The 11,787-nt window shown below is 35.6% G+C and overlaps 1 protein-coding gene across 2 annotated transcripts; it reads right to left on the reverse strand.

The window, feature by feature from the left end:
* Positions 1–1,896: 1,896 nt before the first annotated feature.
* On the reverse strand, positions 1,897–6,314 carry LOC113081644 (protocadherin-8-like). 2 transcript variants are annotated; one of them, XM_026253661.1, is made up of 3 exons: positions 3,805–6,314; positions 3,509–3,710; positions 1,897–2,615 (listed from the first exon to the last, which is right to left on the reverse strand). In XM_026253661.1, the coding sequence occupies exons 1-3, from the start codon at positions 4,813–4,815 to the stop codon at positions 2,380–2,382; spliced, it is 1,449 nt and encodes a 482-aa protein (XP_026109446.1). In that variant the 5' UTR covers positions 4,816–6,314; the 3' UTR covers positions 1,897–2,379. Both variants share the same exon structure in this region, with proteins under 2 accessions (XP_026109446.1, XP_026109447.1).
* Positions 6,315–11,787: the final 5,473 nt, after the last annotated feature.

Raw genomic sequence — 11,787 nt, forward strand, 5'->3', positions numbered from 1 at the left:
TCACAAGTGGAACTTGTTAACTTAGTTTATACATTTGAAAATATATAGTGATAGAGACTTGAACATGTAAGGTCAGATTTGTAATTTTTAAAATAGTGCAATCTTTTGATACTACAGCTTATTTACATCACATGATCTGTATACATTAATATTTATTTAAAATAATTTATAATAACAGAGCAGGTTAGCTGTGCAGCGTAAGATACCATGGCAACGAACACCGATTAAAGCCAAGCTACTTTCATAGTACCTAAAACCCAGGGTTGGCGGAAACTAAGATGAAACATAGCTGGCTAGCCACCTAATCCAGCTTCATGGTACAGGCCCCTGGTTACATATCTGCGCTGACCCGTTTCTAACAGATTTCTGTGCAGAATTTGAATACTTCTCACTAGAGCTCACAGCAACCTTTGTTGCGAAATTGCGAAATCAACACTGCTTCCTGAGTAAGCCTTTTGTGAGCCAGGAGAAGGTTGTATGTGCTGAGCTGATAAACAGTCCGTGCTGCGCAGCTCGAATGAGTATCGCATTTTCACTATAGCTTTTGTTTAGCTTGACGTTTGATGTTTCCATATGCAACAGAAAAAGCAGCGCTTATGAAGTGGGTCACAACGTAATGGTCACACCAGTGCCCATTGCTCACAAAATTTAATTGCACCAGCAGAAAAAATGGTTGCAAAATGTGACCATTTGGTTGTAGTCTGGAGCCCTTTATAGGAAGTGACAAAAAAATGTCAAAATTCTAGAAAATTGTTCTTATCCTGTAAGTCAGCTGCCAGTCTTTTGTGCCCTGAGGTGGAAATGCCCTAACAGGAGGGAAAACTCAAGTGTATACTTGACATTTTGGACAACCATTGTTTTTATTTTATTTTATTATTAATAACGTTTTTACATTAACATTTAAGTTATTGTTTTCTTTCTCACTTTAGATGCTGGAGAACAAACAGCCTGGGTAAAGCATTCAAAGTGAAAACATCTGTTGTGGCTCAATAATCCAGAATTGGGATGGTGGAAGAAGCACAAGAACCAAAAGATAAGAGATCAGGCAGAGATCTACTGGTCCTCCTGAAGGAACTGATTTAATGTGTTAGACCAAAAACTTCATGTTGTTCCAAGCCAAACTTTTGTTCATCTTTGGGTCATAAATATAGAACTTTTCAATGAAATCTGAGAAATTTATTTTTTTATTCATAAAATAACACATTCATAAGAGCACCATGATGCATCAGTGTTGTGCTGGCATGAGAGCTGGCCATCTCATTGTACTTTTGTAAAAATGTGTTAGGGATCCATCATTTCTGAATATTTTTTTGTTGTTTTTTTTTTTTTTTTTTGCGTACAAAAGGCATTTGTTAAAAAATATCTTCATTTGTGTTCTGCACAAAAGGGTCTTATGGGTTTGGAGCAAATTGTGGGTAAGTAATTAATGACAGAATTAAAATTTTTGGCTGAAATATGTTCTAATGTTATAATTGGTCCTTGTTTTCATTTTCAATATTTTCAAGATTTATTGTTTTGAAAACAGTTTATACAGAAAGGATGGATTCATTTGATAAATTACAGTAAATACTTTTAAATTGATAAAAAAATGTTTCAAGTAAATACAGCTCTTTTGCAAGTTCTATTCAAAGAATAAATAGAAATGTATTGGTTTCCACAAAAATAATGGGCAGCATGTTTTAAATATTGATAATTAATATAAATTTAACACCCCTGAATATGTGATCATACCACATTAATTCATCTCTGTGACTTTTTAAAATTGTGGTGTCTAGGCTATCAATTATGCTGTACAAACTACTTTACGATTTTAAAAATACAGACTGATCAGACAATTAATGATATTATTTATTTACAAATAATCATTAGTCTTTGAAATGTAATAAGTAAAAGCCGTTCAGCTTTTAATGCAGGTTTAATACATTCATCCCCCTTCCCTTCTCTAAAATTAGACATTTAATCAAGTGCAACTATTACAGACATATTATACAAATAAATATATAAATTCATTCAGAGAAATGTTTTTGTTCATTAACAACCATTTTGGATTGTGAAAAACAAAACAAAAAATATATTTTTAAAACCAAGTAGGCTATATAATTTGAATCATCTTAAAAAAAAAAAAAAGCACTTAAAATTATTATTCTCTATACAAGGTCAGCTGACAAGTGTGAAAATCTGCATAAAATCAACAAACTTTACACATATCCACAAAATAAACTATTTGTTAAAAATAAACTATTTGTAATAAACTATTACAAAATAAACTATTTGTGAACAGCTGTCAGTATGGCTGGTTTTGTTCATCTTAACACTTACTTTTTGAGTCAGTGTGTTGCTTTTTGTGAAAACACCAATTTCATGACCTTTTGACGTGAATTAACTGGTTATATAGTCATATTCTCTGTGTAGTACTTTCTCACAGACACTCTGCAATCCCACTGTTTTTGGAATGTGGGCTTGGTTGTAGTTTTCCCTCCTGAGAGTGTCTCGTGGAAGTGAACCTGTTTTAGCAAATGAATGTGCTAAACTGCAGTTTATCCTGGAAGCATTTGGACTCCAGCAGTGGTCTGAATGTCCCAAAATCTTGCACTCACTTGTGCATGCCCACAGACCTTTAGAAAGGAAAATAATATTTTTTTTTATTAAGTACAAGCCTTTTAACCTTTCTATGAAAACAGACATTACGACAATGTAGAAGTTTTATAAACTTAGTAGAACCCTCCCATCTCTGTCAGATTATATTTAAATTTGCAGTACCTCTTTTGGCTCCCCATAAAACCAAATTTCTGAAATAGGTTACTGTGTTTGCTGTGTATGTAAAATTTTATATATTTTGAAAGATGCTTTTTCGCCCTGCACTAAGAAAAAAAGGGCATCTTATCTATAAACCTTAATTCCAATAGCAGCAACAAAAGGTCAACAACACACCTATCAAAAATGGAACAAACAGTAAGTGAAGAAATCAAACAGCAAATCCTGCAGGGATGAATCTTCATGCATATAACATACAAAAGCAAACTTTTCATTTGGGTTTGCATATTCAGACAGGATGTATCAAATAACTACCCATGTTCTTTTGAGCTTGTGAATTGTCACACAAACCACATTTCAAGAGACTGAATTTACTTTCATTTAGGGTAGAAGCTTTTCAGCAGTAGGGTTCTACTTTTATAATTGCTTATTTGGTATTTACTATTGCTAACCATATCTTCTTTCAAGTCAAACTTTTACATAATCTCCAGAATACTTTCCATTATATTAAAGGTAATTTTAAAAATAGCCTAGGCCTATATCAGCAAACATAAAACTGGCTTTTGTACACTGAGTTGCCAAAAGAAAACGGAATGCAAGGCCATAAACATAAACCACATCTGCACAATTGTACAGATTTATAGGCAGTATGGTTACAAAATTAATAAGCTTGGTATTTTATATTTCATTTCTCATTATGTTGAACACTTTACATGAACATGCACGTTTCGGCCCCACTGATTCTTAGACTTACCATTTTGAACGCTGTTTTGATGGTCGTCTTTTCGCAAGCCATCGCCGCTTATATCTGAATCACTGTCATTGTCGCTATCTCCAATTCCGCTGTCCTTTCCACTGTGAGGCTCTTGCGCTGATATAGTTGCGTACGAAGTGCCTTTCCAAATTTTAATCTGTCTCATTGCATCTTTACCATAACTAGGTACAGTAGAAAACCCCTGTTAAAATAAAGAACAATATTTGAGAAAAAAAAAAAACATTTAACGATATCAAATAGCCTACAGAAGTCACATTTTAAGACATTGGTCTTACCTCTGACTTGACACCGCGGCTTTTGTCCACTGGTTCACACGGATTATCTTCAGAGACACACGTACCATCTTCAGACATGCAGGATATGTCACTGCCTCTCTGGATCATGCCAGAAAATGTTGTCTTGTTTGAGTAAGGGCGAATATCAAAAACGATGTCACTGTGAATTGAAATCAGTGGGTCGCTATGGTTTCCCTTCGCCTGAACTCCGTCCTCCTCTCCAGAATGGCTGTGGCCTCGATTATCCACCTTTCGTTTATTACAAGTAGTCGCTATTATAATAATTGCTAAGAGTAGTAGTGTACAGCTCCCCGCCAGTACGACAATTATAATGACTGAATGATCCCCTTCCTGAGTCTCCTCGTCTATTTTGTTCCTGAATACATCGCGGTCATTTGGGAGAGATCCTGCTATTATGAAATTGATAGTGACTGCTGAGGTTAGGGAAGGTGTCCCATTGTCACTGACGATTACTGTTATTCTCAAGTTATCGTAAACTTCGTAGCTGAGTTCATGATTCAGATAAATTTCTCCAGTGGCTCTGTTAATTGAGAAAACAGAAGCGTCTCCTTCGGAGATTCTGAACGACAATTCTGCGTTGACACCTTCGTCAGCATCCCTAGCATGTACCTGGGTTATAACGTAACCTGAAGGCGCGTCTTTGGGCAGTATAACCTCTGCAGAATTATTAATTAGCGCAGGCTGTGTAATAGAGGGAGCATTGTCATTCTGATCAGCTATTTTTAGATTAATAATTGCACTGCGCTGGAGTTGGGGCGAGCCTCCGTCACTTGCTTGAATACGTAGCTGTAACTGTTTGAGGACCTCAAAATTGAAACTTCTGAGCGCATAGAGCGAGCCTGTGGCTGGATCTAGAGAGACATATGTTGACACTGGAGAGCCTGTGATGTAGGTTTCCAATAGTTTATAGCTAATTTTGCTGTTTTGCCCTATGTCAAGGTCTCTGGCCAACACAGTTGTGATATATGCGCCTGGTGCATTGTTCTCCATCAAGGAAACTTCAAAGACTGGTTTAGTGAACAAAGGGGCATTGTCATTCTAATCACTCAACCTTATAGTGTAATGTTTAATTGTTCTGAACGGAGGTGATCCCAGGTCTTCGGCTACAACTGTTAAGTTATACTCAGCAATTTTTTCTCTATCAAGTAGAGATGTCGTTACAATCATAAAGCTGTCCTCGTACGCTTGCTGGAGTTTGAAGTGATTGTGCCCATAGAGTGTACAATGAATATCTCCGTTTGCGCCCGAGTCCTTGTCCGCGATGGTGACAAGAGCCACAAAGCTTTCTTTAGCAGCAGCCTCTGTGATGTACGCTATTCCAGCGGTGACTGATGTCATGGGGGTAATGGTGATTTCTGGTGCGTTGTCATTCACATCCTGCACATTAACAACAACTTTACAAATGGATGGGCTCGGGTTAGGACCCAAGTCGGATGCCACTATATCGAACTCATAGGTTTTTTTGCTCTCAAAATCAATCGGGCTCTCGAGCGTCAAGCGTCCGGATTTTCTGTCAACACTGAAACGATGCCGGATCTCTGAGGGCACCTGATTCCCGAACCCATAAACAACTTCCCCATTCAAACCCTCGTCTGGATCAAATGCGTTAAAGTCTACAAGCAATAATCCCATCGGCGCGTTCTCCAGTATATCTACAGAAAAACTGTTCCGGTCGAACACAGGACTATTGTCGTTAAAGTCTTTTATTTTGATATTGATTTTTGTGCTGCTGGACCTTGATGGATTTCCTCCGTCTGTTGCGACGAGTTCCAAAACATAGGATGCATGTGTTTCCCTGTCTAATTCTTTCATTAGCACTAACTCTGCATATTTAATTCCATCAGCTCTGCTCATCACATCAATGGTAAAGTGACTGTTGACTGATATTTGGTAGCTCTGAATGTAGTTGGAACCCACGTCCTCGTCCATGGCAACATCTAAAGGAATTCTAGTGCCGAGTGCTGCATTTTCTGAAATTTCCAATGTGGATTCCTTTCTCGGGAACTCGGGAGAGTGGTCGTTGATGTCCTTTACTTCCACTTCAATGTGTATTAATTTAAATTGCTCATTCGAGATACTCACAACGTCGAATGAAATGAGACACTGGATTTCATGCTTACATATTTTTTCTCTGTCTATTCGTTCTCCAATTGTTAGCTGTCCGTCTTTTTCTCTGAGTCTAATAAAAGATGCATTGAACTGCTTCATCATTCTGAAATTGGTCTTAGAGCCATCTGAGATATTTAAGGACATGTCCTTTGCCAGGTTTCCGATGACAGTGGAAAGAGCGTCCTCTTCATATATCTGATATGTCATGGTCATTCCCGCTGCTAAAGTGGTCAGAAAAGAATGTGACACAAAGGCGACAACCACTGTGTGCCACAAAACTCGACTGCTAGATATCCCTCTCATAATGTCAAGAGATGTAGGCTATGTAACTTCACGTGAGAAAAATATATTACAGCATGTTTATCTGACATGTATGCCAAGCTCTGCGTTCAGTTCGATAAAACTGCAATGCTCGGGTGGTTTATAGACATCTTCATGCAAATGAGATCAAGTGTGACCAATCCCTGCTTTGAAAAAAAGGAGGTATTTAAAACCCCTTTCTAGGCACCTCCTTTTTTGGCATGGAGACAGAAATGACATACCCAAAATAAAAAGGTTTCTGCTCATGATTCTTTCTGACTAGATACATATTCAACATATGTTCACAAAGCTGACACTTTAAAGTTTACTGTTCAGGAATCAGAATCACTCAGACTGTTATGATAATAGAGATATATAAGCTCAAACATAAAAACAAAAATAAAAATATTAAAAACATATTTTTTAAATGTATTTAAAAATGTGTTGATGTAAGATATGAGTTTAGAAATAGAGTGTAGCTAAAGCCACAAGTCTTTCAAAACTTCATTAGAAATTTCATAATCTAATCTGTAAAACTGCGAATTTTATGAAATATTTTCTAAGGCCATGTCATGTGTGTTTTTTAGAGAAGGCTAATCAGATTGATTTATGGCCCTTGTCATCTCTGTGAGATCTCACATGTAAACTCTCCAGTGTATTTTGTGTGTGTTTGGGTGTGAAAACTGCCCGATTAATCCCTCTGTTATTCCATTGTTCTCACCAAACGAGTCTTTCACACCTCCGCCAGGTATGACACATTATTCTTTTGTTTTTATTCCACCTTTATTAGCCTTGATTGTGGTTTTTAGGCTTTACAAAGACACAAAGCAGCGATCTCAATTCAGTCTCTCTTTGCATTTAGCCCTTATTTATCAAAAGTCTTACTATAAAAATACAACAAAACATTTTCCTACGACCTTACGTGAATTATTGTGATAAAAATGCATTATGAAGAAGAAAAGCACCTGCTATTAGTAGCATTGGTGCTAGCGTTAGCATCAAGCTACATCTGACAATTTATGAAATTATTAGTACACTTTTACTCAAAACTCACTTTAAACGCCGATCGAGTGTTTATAATAACTTCCTTTAGCGATCAGGGGTGGAATTTTGTCGTTTACTGTTGTAAAAAATATGTTATTTGTAGCCTTTTTCATCGCTGCACAAGTTAGCATTTCCGATGTACATTTTCGATTTTTTTTATAAAAACGCCCCAGATCTCAATAAATTCTCATACCAAGCTTTACTATCGTAATCGCGGGTTTATTATTCGGATATTTCGTGTGTACAGAGGTGTTTCAGTGTTGTTTTGGCCAGATAACTACCAGGAAGTGTGCAGGAAGCATGTGACACGATGGGGCGGTGTCCAGATATTACACTCTAAGATTGGCATTGGGAAGGCCCAATCAGAGTCTGAGCCACAGACAGCACGAGCTGTGACCACTGCGCGCACACACAGATCGCTGGGAGAGGCTGTTTATCATCAGATCGCGTAAATCCGTGGAAAATGAATAGAAATGACGATTCTGTCTGAAGAAATATGAAGTAAACATCAGTAAATATATCCATATATCTCCGCAGATATGCATCTTTGGTCTATAAATCCTTATTGACGCTGTTCAGTGAGTCTATGTGAACACAAATAAACCGCTACAGACGTGACTGAATATGAGTGAGTGGTGAATTTCTATTCAAAATATGGCATAATACGGATTTATTATTTTGCACTTCTGACATAAATCACTAAATATCTGTCACTGCAACAATGTTTTATCAAAATATTGGTCAAATATCGAAGCTAGAGTCTTTAAACTTTCAATTGATGCACAGTTTGTCCAGATGAAGTAAGACAGTGATGTTTAATGTGCTGTGAAAGTGAAACAATAATAAACTGGGGCCGTCGGCGATGTTTGCACGTAAAGGGGTAGACGTCTAAGATCAGTTAGGAAAATTACATAAAGCAGACAATTTGATGCCAGCGATGCCTACTTTAATTTTATAAAGAGAGAAAATGGTGAGGGCGGGTGATTAAAATTTTAAGACATGATTCCTGAGCTAAATTTAAATAAAGTTGCTGCAAAATAGTTCTATGTCACTGGATTAAAAATAACCTCATTGTGGTTAGCTATCATTTTTTTCTTATTTCTCCCTCACACAAGTGGTGATAAGTCAAATGTTAAATTCATAAGACGTGTCACGTGCGAAATCTGGTTTAACATGAATGTCAGTGCTGTTGTGGCTTTTTTTCCCCTCCGCAATCTTGCCTGCTGTGGCAGGTGTAGAAAGTCCTTTTCAAATAGGATTTATTTGAAGCGTCAGGATGTTTAAAGAGATTTCTATAGCCGGATTATATCAAAGGCGTATGAACCCATCGTTAGCACAAGTAGCCTATACAATATAGCTTAGTGGGGTATCCTAATGGCGACGTCGGCTTTTGTATTATTTTGCAACGACAGCCGGAGGGAGATGAAGTTCCTGGAGTTCTCATGTCTGCGCTTTAGCTAAACATAATAAGGCTGCGCCATGTGCACTCTTTTGACTAAATTAAGATGCCAATGAATTGCCCCCCTACTTAAAGTCCATATTAAAACGCATTTAGAGAACAACTGAGACTTCACGGCTATTTAAGAGATTTTCGTTGGGTTCCCCTTCATTGGGCTTCCCCTTCAACACTTGCCATTTAACTGAACCACAAAGAAACAGTTGGCATCCATCTGTCACCTTGAGCGCTTGAGATGCAAGATGCGAAATTATTGTTTCTATGTTTTCCCACTTGTCTGTTTCAAAGATAATACTGAATCTAAAATTGCTCATATTTGGACTGATAATATTTACGGGGTGCGAATTAGGTCTGATTCCAGAACATAAAGTGACTGGGGAAGACCGCGTGCATTTGGAGCACTTTTAGCGTTTTACATTACCGCACAAAACCTTTTAAAACATTTTTTCATGTTATATTTCTTGTAATCGTCTACAAAAACACATTTATTTTCAGTAATACGCTACATATAGTTTATATTTTCATAGAGTAGGCTATATTTGTTATAGTTGTAGTTAGTTGAAACAACCATAGTAGGCTACAGCTGAAACCAACTAAATTAACATTTTAAAATTAGCATTAATATCTCTCCGTTTTGTTCATGTTTTTCACTATATAGCCTACACTGATGTTTTGCAGTAGCTAGCATAAAGTATAAGCGTTATTTCATGAATATACACGGATATTATAATATATCACTTAACAATAAATTGAAATTAATTAACTGTTAATCTCTAAAACTTTCAAAACAATTGTGCAGATTCCAGTAAAACAACATTCAGTCAGTAGCCTACATAACATAGCCTACCCACTCATATACTTTAATCAAGTAATTTAGTAATTTAGTTCATTTTAGTGGTAGATGTTGTTGTGACCTGACAATATCTGGCACAATATTCTGATGTGTTTTATACGTACCCTCTCACATGCGCATTTCCTTCCATGATTAGGACTGTTATCAACTAAAGCATGGATTAAAGATTACAAATATTAACGTCCAGTTTTACAGTTATAAAAAGACAAGAAGCTATTCACTGTTCGCTGGAGATGGTGTTTGTGTGTGTGTGTGTGTGTCTGTGTGTGTATATATATATATATATATATATATTTATATATGATATGTAAAAATTGTTAGCCTGAATGCACTGTAAGTCGCTTTGGATAAAAGCGTCTGCTAAATGCATAAATTATAATTATTATAAAAATTATATTTCTCTCGATATTTGTATGTCCTTGGATATTCCCCCAATAACTAACATGAACCGTCTATGGACCAATGTGTATTTATAAATTATATAAATATCTCAGTGATAGTTTTCGGGAATAAAATTATGCACTTTATACGCTGAATTGTTCTTCAAAACTCTTGGGGCTGCTTGAGACCTTCTGACACTCAGTTACCTCTGAACTACTTAAGTATTAATAAATAAACTCTCTCGTGATTCACACGTCATTCTTGGTGTCTGCTCGCGAGTTTCACAATAGCGGGATTCGATCTGAAAGAATCAAGTATTCACAGCCTATTTGCATTTTTAAAGACTAGTGAAAGGCATAGTGACCGTGCCATTGTGAGGGCATGTGTTCTCATGCGCACATGAGTGTTGATGTCTGAAGGGTTTTTTTTTTTTGAGAGAGAGAGAGAGAGAGGGAGAGAGAGAGAGAGAGAGAGAGAGAGTGAGAGGGGTTAGCATAAGTCTTTTGATATGATAATTAGGAGATCTGGATTTTTTGTCAAGTACAAAAGCATTAGAAAAGATTTATCAAGGTGCATGGGGGTGATGACTAATTGCTTGAATTTATTCACACACAGACACACACACTGGTTTCCATGTTTTATAGGGATATTCCATATAGGCATAATGGTTTATATATATATATATATATATATATATATATATATATATATATATATATATATATATATATATATATATATATATATATAAACTGTTTTCTGTCCCCTTTATATAACCCTACCATTCACACAAAAAGTTCTGCATTTTTAGAAAAAAAAACTTAATGCTGTATAATTAATAAGCTTCAAAAATATCATCAAGAGGCATTACTATCCTTCAATTCCATGTTTTATGGGGACATTTTGTAGACATAATGGATATTATACTTTAGAAACTAGCAATCTTAGATTTTTGAAAAAAGATAATTCTGTATGATTCATAAGCTTATTTCTTCACAGGGACCAAAACATGCAAAATATTTATACTTTATAAAACGCAACACATTTGTAACCACACTGTTAGACCTTACCGGGTTTTTTTACAGTAAAATACTGGCAACACTGTTGCCAGCTAGTTGCTGTAATGAATCTTTAACAGTGACTAACTGGCAACAGTGTTGCCAGTATTTTACTGTAACTGAACCATTACAGTGACTAACTGGCAACATTGTTGCCAGTTATATACTGTAAATAAAGAATTAAAGTGAATAACTGGCAGGAGTGTTTGCAGTTATTTACTGTAATTACACGAAACCACTCAGTATAATACTGCATATAAATTTACTGTATATAATATTTGTGTAACACCAGAATGACAATATTTTTTTTTTTTTTCTTTAAAAGAGAATGCATATAAAATGTTTATACAAATATATTTTATTCATTTGGGAAAAACAAATACATAACATGAAATATATTGCAAAATTTAACAAATCAGAACATATACTAAAATGAAAAAACACACACACACAAAAACAACCACATTATCTATAGAATTGGCTAAATAACATCTTACAACATCAGTAAAAATTAGAAACAAAATACAAGTATTCTTATTTCCTTAACAATATAATAACAAAAGTAAAATAAATAAACAACAATGCCAGTGTATGTTAGTAACTTAATTAATCAAGCATATTTTCAATAAAAGCAAATTAATGAAATCAATATTTACAAAAAAATTATAACCAAATAGAAATAATGTTTTCTTCCTTTACAATATTACACACACACGTAAAATATGTAGTGACAAAATATAATACTCAGTCACCATTGACCC

Source organism: Carassius auratus, unplaced genomic scaffold (assembly GCF_003368295.1).
Source record: "Carassius auratus strain Wakin unplaced genomic scaffold, ASM336829v1 scaf_tig00034732, whole genome shotgun sequence".
Taxonomy (NCBI): Eukaryota; Metazoa; Chordata; class Actinopteri; order Cypriniformes; family Cyprinidae; genus Carassius; species Carassius auratus.